Here is a 15322-nt window from a genome sequence, read left to right on the forward strand (position 1 = left end):
TGTTTTCTTTGATTTCTTATCAGTAACCTACAAGCAATATCTAGAGCATAGTACAAGATAAAGCGTGTAACTAACTAAAATCAACATTCACATTTGAGATTTTTATTTATTTAAATATATATATTTATGTAAAATGTGAGTTTTTAGTTTTTAATCAGTTGATTGATTATAGTGGATGTCAGGATGTAGTTGATATAACAATAAATTCCATTAAAGTGTTTGTTGCTTGAGGAGAATTAATGGCTTTCAGGAATCAAAGTTAATACTAGTGTATCCATCCAGTCATGTATTTTCTGCAGCAGCTTTACCCTGCAGGAGCATTGCTGTCTGTCTGCAGCATTCAGTGGGCGAGAGATGGAGTACAGCACAGCCAGGATACTAATGCTTCACCAGACTAGTGTTATACAGGTGCATCCTAATAAATTTAAATATCATAAAAAAGTTAATTTTGTTTCAGTAATTCACAACGTGAAACCCTTTATATAGATTCAATGCACACATGGCGAAGTGCTTAAACTGTGTATTTATAAATTTCCAGATAATAGGCTAAAGCTTTATTTATTTTAGAAAATGAATATTACAGAGGAACAACAAAACTAATACATACATACATATATACATATATATATATATATATATATATATATATATATATATATATATATATATATATATATATATATATATTTAAATAATACAATCTTGGCCTGAAAAGTATCTTCATGTATTTGACATTAAATTAACTGAGCAGTGAATGAACTACTGCAACAAGGCATGGTAATGGAAGCCCAGGTAGTTTTAATAGCTTGCTTCAATCTGATCTTCCTCTTGGCAATGCTAAATAGGAATCACAGGTAGATTCCCTGTTGATTGTCAACCTACCACACTTTTTTTTCTTCCACTCAACTTCCCAATAAATGCTTGGACACTTCGCTCTGTGAGGAACCGGCTTCTTTAGCAATGACCTTTTAGTTGCTCACTCTCCTTGTGTGGAGTGTCAGTGACTGGCTCTTGGGTCAGTTGTCAAGTCAGTCTTACATCAAGATTTTGTAGGCCATAACATAAAAATTGCAGATCGATATGAAGGCTGAAGCCATGATAATCAAAATTGACCAACGTTTGAAATAAGTAGCCCTTCAATGTGTAACGAATCAAAATATGGGGGTTCCGCTTTGAATTGAACTATTGAATCAAAGCCCAGGTTGTGCTCTTGATATGCACCTTCAACTGCTCTTAAAAAAAAATAACTGGCTCTCACTTGTGGCACCACAAGATGGCAGTAAGCAACTCGTTATAGGGATCTTGGCCTGGCAGGGATGAGTGGGGCGGTCACATGGATGTGCAACTGTGATAGGAGAGGACTGGTGAGGTCGGGTGCCGCTGTAACAAGTATGTGAATGATGTAGCTGTTTTTGTTTACAGCGAGATTAATCCCACCAAGTGAAATAATCCAGCAGCCGTATCAAGGTTATTTTAGGAAATGAAAATAAAGTAAAGCGAGATTGAGTTAGGTTCTCCACTTATGTGCGCACATGAAGTTATTTGACTAATTACATTTGTTAATAGAGCAATGAAGTTGGGTTTTGGGTAGGATTTACCTCGCTTGCACTCTTAAAACATCTGACTGAGACATTTTAAAGTGGATCTGATCCCCGAACTAAATACGGGAAGGCATTGTTGAAGTATAAGAGGATTCCATAACTACCCTTCCACACGGGTGCATTCTTTATTAACTGAACGAACACGTATGTTGTCTTGTCTGTAATCCTACGTGAACCTCTGCATGAGGTCAGGAGAAAGACAGGTGCATTCCTGTGGCGCGCTTTGTTTTCGCACGCGCTTTGCAATGTACAGTAAACGAGACAAACCCTCGCGCTCCCTTCCATCTTCCCGACTGGGCTCACGCGGCAGTGGCATGCACGCGGGGGGGAATCCAAGCAGGCGGGTTTGTTCGACCTATTTCTGGCCAATGGCTCAGTCTCCGGGGGCGGGGCAACCGCTCGATTGGGCCAATCGGAGCTCGGAGCGCCAGCGGACAAGGCTCGCTCTTCGCGTGTTTGACCCACGTGAGCTGGAACAGCTATTGTACGCCGGCAGGCAACGTGCAGCCCCCTCGTCTGAAAAAAACAGCACACTCACGTTTTCCGTGGATTACAAGGGAAACTGGAAAACTCGTGCAGCTGTGACCGACCGTTGTAGAGAAGGAAACCTTAAATTCAGCTACAAGCAAAGGCTCAAATAAGAAAGCTTTACAATGCAAATATTGTTCTTTATAAAAGTCCATACTTAGATAAAAAAAAATGCCATCATACTTAAACTGATCACAGATATACTACAGTAGCCAGGGGAACAATAATCAATAAAAAAACAAACAAAAAAACAACAAGAAAACAAAACACTGTTCCTGTCAGACAAAATAAAAATATGGCAAGCCATTTTATCATGTAAGAGCTTGCCAAGCCATTAAAAGCAGACATGAATAATACAGGTCAACCGGTTCAACAAGAACATTTGGGATGTGTAGTATTGGCGTATCCCCAATTAAAATTATTAATATCTGTACATTGATTTATAATGTATTTATAAAGGGAGCGTGTGCATTGTTAAACATGTTAAATGCAAATGCATCTAAGTTAGCCAACAGACTAGTTTATATCAGTCTCAAACCTAATTCTTGACAAGACAGTTTAGCATTATGATGTAAAATTATATATGTAATAACAGTTTAAGTGAATGCTGTTTTATACATTTCTTTACTGCCTTGCCTTTATGTATTTTAAACCAACTATTGTATACCTATGCACCTAAACATTGTTTATTTTTGATTGTTATTAAATATTGTCTTGAATTGAGGAGATAAATAGCCAGACAGATCCTTAACTCTCATGTTACACTTAATTTAGAATTGCCACATTTCCATTTATTTCAGACTGATCCTCATGAGTCAGGGGACTTTTATAAAACATGATAGATTATGAGCCGTGATAAAAACAAATTAACTCATGTGACTTCATGTTAGGTATTATTTATTTAAGTCATAAAACAACATTTTCTCATAGTATCCTGCAGATGATGATCCTGCAATTGCTAATCCATGTCCAGAAACAGTGTTTATAATTATGAAGCTATTATGATAAACAGTTGAAACTAATTCATGTCTACATGTCAATTAATTAAAATTAAAATACTTGTCTTAGTACATGTTGGCAACCTTGAGGATGACTTGATATCTTTGTTTTGAAACACGCCTTCCTGAAAAGTTATCAAAATCAAGATCAGTTTTAATTACCAGGCTTGTGACACAAACAAGAATTTTACTTTATTTCCACTCTGCCATCAGTGAAGAAATTTTGAGTGTGTGTATATATATATATATATATACTTGTGTTAATATGTATATTTAACACATTTTTACTAAGAGGAAGACATGGTTGGATTGATGCAAATAAGCATGGTAAATAAACTGGGTACTGTGTTAAGTTTTCATCATCTTAAACACCTGGGAAAGAAACTGGCTGCCCGTTTTAGTGAATAGCGCTTGACATGAAGGTAAAAGTCAAAACAGACTGTGTGCAGGATATGTGGGGTCTGCAACAAATATATTTAAAAGAATTCCCCCCAGTATAATGGGCCACAAACACACAGTGTTTTAATCCTCTCCAGGCCCAGTGCACTAGTGCTGAACCTGTGCAAGGTGAGATAGAGGTAATGATGACTGACTAGGAGGGACTAAGAACCGTCCCCATGTGAGAACTCAGCAAAATGAATCTTGCCGTGACCAAATTGGTTAAAAGTCTCGTGCAATATAACTTGTGTTTTTATCTAACCTATTAATCGTTGAGTTCAACCCAGCTTGGTTTGTTTTGCCTTTGTCTACCGACCATAGAAACCCTGGCTATCCAACTAGATTACTTCAGTATTGCACATGATTTAGTTTTGAGAACAGCCACACGAAAACAGCTGGTATCTTTCTGGCAAATGGACTATCAGGCCAGGTTGAGCAAATATGCAGAGATTCCCCATCTGCCTGACAATGGGACACAGTTCCAGGGCCCAATCAAGCTCACTGAGAGGTGACACACAAGTCTTATCTAAGGCTGTTTTCTTTGGTCCCAAGATGTTAGATCTCAAAGGCCCCTTGAATTCTTTCCACTACCTTGAGGTATATAGGACCCCAAATTATGTGTGGAAACGTTTACCTTTCAGAGAGTTAGACATTGATAGAAAAGTTGAAATTTATATTTGTCTGTTTTATGTTGAGTATCTTTAAATGAATCAATGAAATACATTAGTGAGATTTTGAATAAATAGATTATGCTATAAGCAATTAGTACTAGTATTATCATTCAGTTTCCATCTTGTGTCAATTCAGTAATTCTGAGAAGAAATATATTTTCCTACTTTATTATTCTGATTCCTTGCCATCAAGTGTGCAGTTAAGGCTACCTGAGAAAGTACTATTTGAGATAGATTTTGATATAGACTAATTAGAAATCAATTATATAAACATAAATGGGCTACTCTTTATGAAGCATTTACCACTCCACACCATAACTGGAGAAAATACCTAAAAGTAGAGCCTGCGATTTTTCTGGAATGCAAGTAAGAAACGTAAGTCCCTTTTTGAATAACTGCACATGCGCAAGACAAGACAAGAGATGACGGCATCTGATTGGTTCTTTTCATTCGGATCGAATGACAGGATTGGTAAGAGTTTTTACATACCAGCAGCTTTCACAGAGATCTATTTTTTTTTTTTTTTACTATTGACTACTGTCAGGATGGAAGGACCATTTCACCCAGTATAACAAGAAGTGTTTTTGAACAGGATCACCAATTATAGCATTAAAGAAGAGCTGTGTAACTTTTAGTCACTTGGGGTGTTAGACCTTTACCTTTCAGGTTTAGTTCCCCTGAAGGCTATTGGCAACACTGCACTGTTGCAAAGTTAAACAGTCTCACTCTGTGTTTTGGAATCTGATAGCTGACCACTTTGGAAAAGCAGATGGCGAAGTCATCAAGTTATTTGTAAAGACAAGGCCACATTCAACTCAATACATTAAACCCTATATAGAGAACCCAAAATATGGCGGATCAGGTAAGTGTCATATCTGTTTTGTTGTTACAGACTGCCGTAACCTAGAATGAGTCATGTGACTTACCCATTTAGCAACAGATCCTACCCTCTCAGTTACATAGGTACATTTTTGAGAAGGACAGCCTGCATGGAGCATCGATACATCGAGCCAAACTACTGTATATTGACCTGAAAAATAATTTAATATATCTCAAATTAAGCTAATACTTGGGTCAAAACTTACATGGTGCTGCTTTAACTAAAAAAATATATGCAAAAGCTAAGCATTTGGAATGGTTTCAAAGAAAGCCAAGTAAGGTTGTCTACATGGAGATGAACATGGTAAATTTCCATAAATGATAAACAAATGTGAGTACAAACAAAATAACACAGCCCAACTAAAAATGGTGTAGTAGGTATTGGAGGAGCTGTGATACTGCCAAAGAAACATGCAAAAAACACTGGGTGTATACTGAAGTAAACATAGCACAATGGCACAGGACTAGACACAAACATTTACAAATGTCCAGCATGATCTTTATGTGGGTTGGCAGGGGACATGCCTTGAAGAGCAGGATGTTAGAAAGGAAGAGTCCGAGGATGCTACTAACAGCCATATAAGAGTTTGCAACACTGGACAGCGCCATATTTGTTGTTATTTTTGAGAGTGAGGCGCATGCGGGTTACAGAAAAAGGCGAAGCTATGACGTCACTGTTTAAGAAAATATGCGGCTCGCTTGTACACATGGTAACAATTAAACAAGCATTTGAAATGTATTCACTCTGGGACCCGGTCTCCAAAATGATCATTTGTCGTCTCCCAAAGTGCACGCACATTTATGTGGACGGGCAGCTCGAAGGATGAAATACCTTTGCAGATACCCCTAATCTTGTCTCCGTGTGGAGGGGGCCTAAAACGGAACAAAACTGAGTACGAATGGGCTGAAGGGACAAATTGGGACCCAGAGCGAAGTGAAGCGTGTGCTTTCATTACATGTCACAACGACCTGCCATACAGCCTGCTCTCCTCGAGGTGCGCACGAGGGGTAGGTGTGTCTTATAAATAAATGAGTGATCTCGCCAAACACCCGGCTACGCCCCTCTCGCCTGTTCCGCGGGGCGTGACGTCACGTGAACTGCCCGTGTCCGTTCCAGCTGAGCGCGAGAGGCAGAGGACGATCGGACGTGGACGTCGCGCGGCCCCAACGCAGATCCCAGCCCGTGCGCCCGTGACTGCATCCACCGGATGAAGGGGAGGAAAAAAAAAAAAGTAGAGACAGAAAGACGAGCCCTCCCCCTCCTCCTCCTCCCCCCCCCAGCTGACGGACAGCAGAGCGCCACAGCAGAGCAGACGAGCAGCAACACAACTTGTCATCTGACCAACACACAGCTACTTTGACCGCTGCTGCTTCTTGTTTATTTTTTTTTCCTACGCGCACTTTTTTTCCTGCGAGGTTATTATTTTTTTTTTATTTTATTTTTTGTTGTTGTTGCTTTAACGGCGGAGGGATTCAGCGGTGGGATTTATTATTTTTTTTTAGTCCAGGACGATAAACTCGGGATAGCCGCTTCGCAGTTGTGAGTTGTGACATTTTGTTTTGCCTCCACCGTGCGGTTTTATTGCTTTGTTTTTATTGACGGCGTTTCCAGCTCATATGGTCTGACCGCCCCTCTCGCCGTAACGTCTTGATCCAGTCAACACTTTAACAACATTCAATGACAATGGAGTACTTTGAAGAGAATTTTTATACGAGGAAATAAGGATCTCCGTTGCAACAACTGCAAGGTAAATTAGTTATCCCTCATTAATTGTTGCCTTAGCAATACTTAAGACAATATTGTGTGTAACTCTGATACAAAAGCTATTTTATTCTGCATGGATTACTCTCTAATTGGTCTCTCTCTCTCTCTGTGTCCATCACCTTTCACCCCTCCTGCATGCAAACAAACAGCCCTCCAGCGTACTTGTCCTATTGGTACCTCTGGTGAGATTGCATCAGTATTTCAGGTGCACCCCCCCTCTTTGGAGCCCGCCCCCCCCACACCCCTCCAGTCCAGGATGTCCAGGCAACTCTCCCAGCTTCCGACCCCTGACCTGCCAGCTGGGGCAAGCCCACAGTTTGGAAGTTGTACTCAGCCTGCAGGCTCCCTCACAGGGGGCCACGTCAACTCCATGGCCGGTTTGAAATCCCTCCTGCAGCAACCCATGAAGGGAGACCACCGGCTGAAGAACCCGTGCGACTCAAAAGGTGAGAAACTTCGGTGGTCTCTTTGTGGTGTTTACCAGTTGTTGTGTTGTTTTCCGCGGTCCCCACCCACTTTTATTGTGATACAGAAATGTGGCATTATCTTGAGCACTTTAGTCACCCATCACACTCCAGTCCCATGTGCCAGCACACATGCCTGGGATGACTCCTCTGTGACCCTGCTGAGTGTTCTGCTGGATTATAAACCCCGCTGCTTGTATAAAGTTAGGCTCCAGATTACAGCGGAGTTGTTGACATGTTTCAGATTAAGTCATGATATAAAAGCGCACACATTTTTTTTTTTTTTTGCCAAACTGATTGGGTGATTTGTTCAGGAGCTCGCCTTCATGTTCCTGCAGCAAAATGGTCCTACCTACCATCTGTGGTCTATCTGGGAGTTTGTGTTTATGATTGTGTGTATAAGAGAGATTTAGAAACCAAGTGCAGCCACCTGCCAACCCGGGTAGTCTTTGCAGAAATCTGCAGAGTCAAAATCTCTAAAGAGACATTTTTCTGCTTTTCTCCTCTGGTAGACAAAGACAGACTGGACCTTGATGAGGACTCTTTAGGAGTTTGCCCAATGAGGAATGGCAATGGACCAGTCAGCAATAACAACAGTAATGGCTGTGGAGGCGGAGGAGGAGGAGGTGGTGGTGGTGGTGGAGGTGGCGGAGGAGGAGGAGGAAATGGCGGAGCGGGCTTCAACCAATTCCTCGGACCCTTCCTGTGGGATCGGACCCTGCCGGCGGACGGGGGGCTCTTTCAGCTCCAGTACATGGACTTGGAGGAGTTTCTGACCGAAAACGGGATGGGCAGCATGCACAACAACAACAGCTCCAGCTCGGCCCAGATCCCCTCGCAGAGCTCCCAGTCGGCCGTGCCCAACCAGAGCTCCCAGTGCCTACCTCCCTCGTCCCCGCCCGGCTCTTCGTCCTCGTCGCCCTCTTCCTCTTCCTCGCCGTCTCTCATAGGCCTGGAGGTGGCCCAGCCGCAGAGTCAAGGAGGAGGAAGCGACTGTCTACATGGTGAGTGAGCGGACCATGTTGGGATAACTTATTGTTATCGTGATAAGAATTGTGATTCCCCCCCCCCCCCATGTGTCTGGTTGGGATTCTTACCCGTTCTTCTGTTTGAACGTTCTTTTCTACGTTGTTTCCGCGAAAGCATCATTGGGTATCAGCATTTACCGCTTCGAAGCGGTAAAACTGAGGCGCCTATTGCAGCTGGTGCATCCAAGTAGTCTATTGGACAGTGGGTAGGCAGCACTTGTTTTTGTTTACCAAAAAAGACTGACAGATATTTTTAAAAATAATTTCTGCAGTCATCGTTATATTTATGGCTCTAAATCCCACAAAATATCACGATTGAAATTTTAACTCCATATCGCGCATTCCTTGGCGATCTAAGTGTTGTGGTTGTGACACCAAAGGCACACCGTCCAGGTTTGTTACCTTATAACCTCACAGCAGCACGTATGGAGGACGGCTCATCGATGCTTTCAATGGTTTACAAGCAGAAAAGGACAAAATGTCCAATGCTGCTCATCTGAGATTATTTAATGGTGGTTTATATGGAGTCAAGGTTATGTGGTGTCTGTTATTCGGTTCTTCTTTGAGTTTAAACAAATACCAGTGACGAAGCACTTTTCTGTGGTCTGGGGTCAGAGTGAAGGCAACAGATAGAGTCACATGGCTCTAAGTGGAAAAACCAAAACCTAAACACAAACTGTAGAATCAGTTGCTTCGCCAAACGTTGGTGGAGGGTTTTGGTGAAAGCTATACGACCTCCCAGTGTCCGAAAACGAGAAAACTCTTGCTTTTTTTGATGAGTCAACTTCAGAATGGTGACGAGGGGCTTTGCTGTAGCTTGGAATGTGATCTATGTACAACGGCGTACAGTGCAATCAGCAAACTCCCTCTCGCTGCCAATAATTGATGTGCTGCAGGGTCAAAACACCGCCGAGTGAGGGACAGACACAGGGAGAGCAGTGTGCAGCGTGTTTGCGATGGTGTGTCTTTAATCTCTCCCCGCTTCACACGCCACGGCCATGTGCACGCGTCGGTACACGTGAAGAGGATGGGAGTATTGCAGAGAGGGAACTAGAGGCAGGGCCAGGGAGAGCTGGAGGAGGAGCGCCGCCACAGAGAGGAGGGGGTAGGGACGGAGCAACAGGAAGAGTTTCCTTCCCTGTGCTGCTGGACTTTTTATTTGCATGACAAAGATTATGTACCAGTGTAAAAGTATTATTAGAGGGGAAAAATGTAGGAAGTATGTACAGGAACAGCACGAAGCTGACCAGCCTCTATCTGCTTTGTGCGCTTTAAAAAATTAAAAAAAAGGCTGCTGGCCTTGCTGGAATGCTGTTGTTCGAGTTCTGAAGAGTTTGCCACCACATCACGTCGAGATCAAAATCCCGATGTTGATTGTCTGAACATGTGAGCAACAGTGTGCACCGAAACCAGTTTGCACGTGGAGTCTCAGAGCCGCCCAGAATTCAGGACTTTCAGTTCCGGAGAGCCCCAAACCAGATGGTTGGGCTGACTGATTCCCGACGTCGGGCTCGAGCAGCATGGCACCAGGAGTCTAGCTCTCCTGCTGTACACACGCCAAGATTTAGCCACGGTAATCCTGCTGATTGGGCAATATGATCATAGTTGTACTGTGATTAAGGCGTTGGCATTTTTTGAACATTGAGATTAGGAGCGATCAGCACGAACCTTGTGTAAAAACACACCCTCCTATCAGCTGGACAATATGCAGGAGCATTATATACTAGATATATGGTTTCTAATGGGTCACAGAGCTAAAGCTATTTGTTCATTCATAGGGTAGTGAATTGTGGGAGGTGTTGTATGCGGCCCTTTATTGGCCCCCATGTAAAGACAGGATTTGGCAAGGGGGGTGGTTATATGGTGTTATATAACATTTGTATTTGTAAATGTTTCTTTTGACATCCGTTTTATGACAGTATCACAGGTATTGTTTTAATAAGTGCTTTGATTATTTACCTCAGATTTAATTTGTCGTAATAGTCTTACATCAGTAAGAAAGCTTTTAGACATTTCATAGATATTAAATATTTAAATTATATATACAAATATATATATACTGATATTTGGAGTTAATCTTTAAACGGTAAAACAGAAACAAAACATGTCTGAAGGGAATGCTATTTTTTTATATAAGATATATTTCTTTGAGGTATTCTAAAAAGTTAGTAATATATGTATGATATGTATTTTAGATTGTTCTTTTGTATTCCTTTTGAATATTTGTAAATAATTCAGATAAAAAAAACTAATGCACCTCTCCGTGATTGCTGTCTGGAATAAAAAAAAAATAAAAAAAACTCCCCACATGGAAATCAGCTGCAGACACACAGGAATGTTTTGCAGGTCTCTGAGACTAAGAAGAGCAGCTCTCTGCCTCCATCTGGTGGCCATCATGACAATGTTCATATCTGCTACAATCATTGTTATCTAAGTACCGTGTTTATCAGGCATTTCCTGGCCCGAAAAAAGAAAAAGAATCTGATCCTATTTTTTTTTATGTAACTAGTAATTTTGTGTGTGACAAAATTATCACTATATAGGCAATAAGGGAACATTTTGGGTTCCAATATCTGGCCTGTTGATTAATTTGCACCACTTAAGGATTAATGCACATTAATTAACTTAATTTCACACTCATTTCTTTTCTCCTTTTATTTCCAGGTGGTCAGACGAGCGTGAATGACTCCTGCGAATCGCCTTCTTCCTCCTCTTCCTCCTCCTGTCCTCCTTTACTGACGCCCACGGGAAGTGGACCGGACGCCAACGGGATGTTCGAGATGGACCCCTCAGACATGGCAATGTCCAGCACCTCTGGAGAGCAAGACTTTGACCCCAGAAGGCACTCCTTCAGCGAGGAAGAGCTGAAACCACAGCCCATGATCAAGAAAGCCCGCAAGATCCTGGTGCCAGATAACATGAAGGTGAGTCCGCAAGGAAAACTCAGACTCTGTCGGTCGTTTTGTGCTTTATTTGGGTGCAGATTCAAAAGAGTAGAATAAAAAAAGCAGTAAGTTGGGAGTCTATATGACATATTGCATATTGTTAATTAAATTTACTTACAAATGTCACTTTTGTCTTTAGTGATTACATTTTCAGAGATAAAAACCCTCATTAATTTCTTTAATGTAGCATTATTTCCACATCAGATGTTTTTTTTAGACTGATACACTGTCAGATCAATCGATTAATAAGGAAATAACACTTTTAGCCGTGATTCACTTTTCGCCGATTCAAAGCAAAGGCAAACTAACTTGTGACACAAATGAGTAACACTGCAGAAATAGCTGACCTTGCTAACAGATTATTCACAAATAAATCAGTAAGTCTTAAGTTAAAAAATGCAGCAATGACCATAAACTACAAAAAAACATTATTTGTTTTGTGCATGTTAGAGTATTGGGAATGTAATTACTCAGCTGAATGTAGTGAACAAACTGGGGTTTGGTATTTTATGGACACGTGTTAAATCAGAGATGCACTAATAAATTGACTGTTATATGAAATCACCTGATTTTCCGCTTCATTTTCTGACTGGTTACCTGCCCGATCAGAGACCCGCAAACCTTTTTCTGATTAGGAAATAAAAAAAATACCAGATCCCGCTGACAACAATCTCTGTGTGGAAGTATTTAGAAAGTGAAGAGGGCTCAGGATTAGCTATTTTCACTGTTAATAAGATAAAGGAAGAAGATGAAAGAATTTGTTTAATAGGAATATTTTCTACGTTTCGGCGGTTCATTCTGGCTGTGAGAGATCGAGAGGGAGAAAGACTTTCAGCAGGTCACAGGAAGGCTGAACAGAGTACAGAAAAGTTGCTCCTTCTTATCCTTCTGACCGTTCACCTTAGTTATTGAACCTGCAGGATCTGAGATTGTCGGGATTTCAGTTAAACAACTACGTTCTCTACAAAATACAAACGGGAACTGCTGTTTCAACAATGGCATATTTTTGATTTGCTCATGAAAGATGCTAAAGATAGTGTCAAACTTAAACACTGTAATCATTTCGTATTTATTCTAAAACAGCAAAAAACCTTTACAGAAACTGTTCGTGACATCTCTACTACTACTACTACTACTACAAATGATCAATCTCGCAAAAGCCAAGAAGGCTAGAAAAAGAAAATCTAGTTTTTTGTTTTCTCTATTTGTGAATAATGACTCTCGTGGTTCACTGGAGTTCCAAAGTTTTAGAAATGGCTTTGTAACCCTTTTCAGACTGATAATTATTCAATCTATTCCTGAATTTATTTGGATCAGGACGTGACGTGTGGCTTTTCTAGATCTTTTAGCCAACTTTGTTTCGTCTGAAAGGCTGTTTTTGAAGTGATTCAGTTTTGATTATCCAGGTCAGGGAGTGATTATGTCAGGGCGTGACAAGGTAAATTAAACTAAAAACACGTTGTTAATCACCGTTAATTCATAATTTTACCAGGCGGACAAATACTGCTTGGTCGGTTTAGATAGCTTTTTTTTTCTTTTTGTACTGGAGCTGATATTTATAGCACACTGTAGATCCTTTAAAGTTCTTATTTGGGTTTGCTGATGACGCTAACAACATCAAATGTCCCTTCTGTGTTTGTCCCTCGTCTAGGATGAGAAGTACTGGACCAGGAGGTACAAAAACAACGAGGCCGCAAAGCGTTCGCGGGATGCTCGCCGTCTAAAGGAGAACCAGATCTCGGTGCGGGCCGCCTACCTGGAGCGAGAGAACGCCGCCCTCCGGCAGGAAGTGGCCGAGATCCGCAAAGAACTGGGCCGCTGCCGCAACATCCTTAGTAAATACGAGAACCGCCTGGGTGACCAGTGATGGAGGAAAAATCAGCAGGACGAGGCAGATTAAACTTAAAGACTCCGAATTTTTTCCGGGATGGTTCGACAAACCTAATGAGTTCAAAATCACAATGAGAAGGACGTTGACGAATAAAAACGATGAATGTATAAGTCCAGGAAATGGGTTGTGAAGCTCAGGTGTCTTGTTTTGTTGAGCTCTTAAAAGCGATTGATGGAGAGAGAGAGAGAGAGAGAGCGAGCGAGAGAGAGAGAGAGTAATTTAACTGATTAAAAAAAAGATGTGACTTTTAAGAGTTTTGTTATTGGAGAATTGTATATTTTTATAATACTTAAGAAAAATGTGGAGGGAGAGCAAATGCAGAGAATAATTTTGTATATTTTTTACATGTTTTGGACACAGAGATGCAGAGAAGCCATGGTGAACATCATTATATTTTAGACGAGTCAGGAGTTGTCAACCTTCATGATGCTTTAGTCACGATGCAGCAACTGGGGTTGAGGATGTATGTAATAATCTGTAATATAGAGAGCAAAGATTATCTTAAAAATCGTATTGTTGGACAGTTTGTGGATTTTTCTCGAGCACTTCCTTTCTCGCCCCCCCCCCCGCCGCCATTTAAAGGCCACTTCGCATGCTCCGTAGAGACAAAATGAGAGACACGAGGTGTATTCAGCACTTGTTTTGACCAGGTCTTGTGTTTTTTTTTTTTTTTTTTTTTTCCTCTTTTATGGTTTTAACAGACAGTTTCACCCTGCCGACTGGTGCATATATCTGAAATCCGTATTATATCTGGGTCTGTTTTTTTTTTTTTATATCTCTCTCTCCCAGCTTTGTGATGTTATGGAGCCCTGGGCTGTCCTGCTCCTCTGCATCCTTTTTGAATCCATGTATCCATGCCTCTATTTCTGCTCCTACGGTTAAACTCTCCCCATACAGTGTTGTAACATCCTCTGAAACCAGTCCCCCCCCCACTCCCCCCAGTTAGGTGCACATCGATACTTTAACTGTATTAAATAATCCCACTTTAGGGGAGGGAATGTTTTGAATACGGATTTGATGTATTTCAGGAGATGGGTTGTGTCCGCACTCCCGTTGAGTGGAATAGTGTAAAGATTTCCCAGATTTCTGGGAGAAATAAAAGCCAAGTTTTCCCATGTGGATGCACAGAGCCTGTAGCTATTTAGTGCTCCCCCCCCCCCCCTCCATACCCACCTATCTGCTTTTTACTGTATCTATTAACACCTACACAGGGGCATGGTACACAGTGTTGTTATGTTCCTGGGGGGATGGAGGACTAGCGAAAGTGTGATTTTAATCCCTTTAATGACCATGATGGATAGTTACCATTACAGCTATTGTTAATGTTATAATTATGATGATTACCCTCCTATTGTTATTATTCTATATTACTGAATGTTTTTCTTTCTTTGGAGAGATATGATCTGTTGCATCTAGAAACATATTTTTTCGAGTGTTCCTCAGAAATGCTCACCCTCTGGACGTTCACATCTGCTCTGGACTCCATCTCCTCCACCCCAGTGGATTTCACAAACTCGGCTCATTGACTTGAACGTGACGTCCACGCAGACTTATTTTACCTCCGTCTTCTGGTGTCGAGCTCGCGTAAGGACTATGCAGACGACCACAATGCTCCCCGGCGGTTCCTTTCAGCCTCCGTCATCTCACTCGGTGATTGTTTTGCTCTCCCATCAGGATCCAGTTCCTAATGTCCTCACAGATGTGGTTGGTGAACCTTGTAGTGACTGCTGCATAATTTGTGTTCATGGTGCCCAGCCCCCCCCCCCCCCCCTTCCCCCCCAACCCTTCCAGCCAGTTTCAACTGGCTGTTATTTGGATGTAGTTGCAACTTCCCAAACTACAACAACAACAACAAAAAAACACCAATAAAAGATTGTTCTCATCCACTGCTGTTCTGTTCTGTTTTGACTGTTTCTTCACAAGTTTGGGCTTCACCTAAGCTCCATCTGGAAATAAAGTCGGGCTTTTAGAGAGGGGGGGGGGGAAATGAGTCGGTCAGAGTTCAGAGTGAGAGCCAGACTGTGATATGTCTCGGGATGCTCCAGGGCTGCTCTGATATTTTGATCTTCTCTTTGTTTGTTCACATTGCATGCATTCCAAAGCTGTCTGACAAG

The 15322-nt window shown here is 41.6% G+C and overlaps 1 protein-coding gene across 1 annotated transcript; it reads left to right on the plus strand.

Moving 5' to 3' along the window:
• Window positions 1-5353: 5353 nt before the first annotated feature.
• Window positions 5354-15094, plus strand: dbpb (D site albumin promoter binding protein b). Its single transcript, XM_012875164.3, has 5 exons — window positions 5354-6863; window positions 7030-7326; window positions 7857-8348; window positions 11037-11296; window positions 12969-15094. Exons 2-5 carry the CDS (start codon window positions 7137-7139, stop codon window positions 13182-13184), a joined length of 1158 nt encoding a protein of 385 aa, XP_012730618.2. The 5' UTR covers window positions 5354-6863; window positions 7030-7136; the 3' UTR covers window positions 13185-15094.
• The last annotated feature ends 228 nt before the right edge of the window (window positions 15095-15322 follow it).

Source organism: Fundulus heteroclitus, chromosome 3, assembly GCF_011125445.2.
Source record: "Fundulus heteroclitus isolate FHET01 chromosome 3, MU-UCD_Fhet_4.1, whole genome shotgun sequence".
Taxonomy (NCBI): domain Eukaryota; kingdom Metazoa; phylum Chordata; class Actinopteri; order Cyprinodontiformes; family Fundulidae; genus Fundulus; species Fundulus heteroclitus.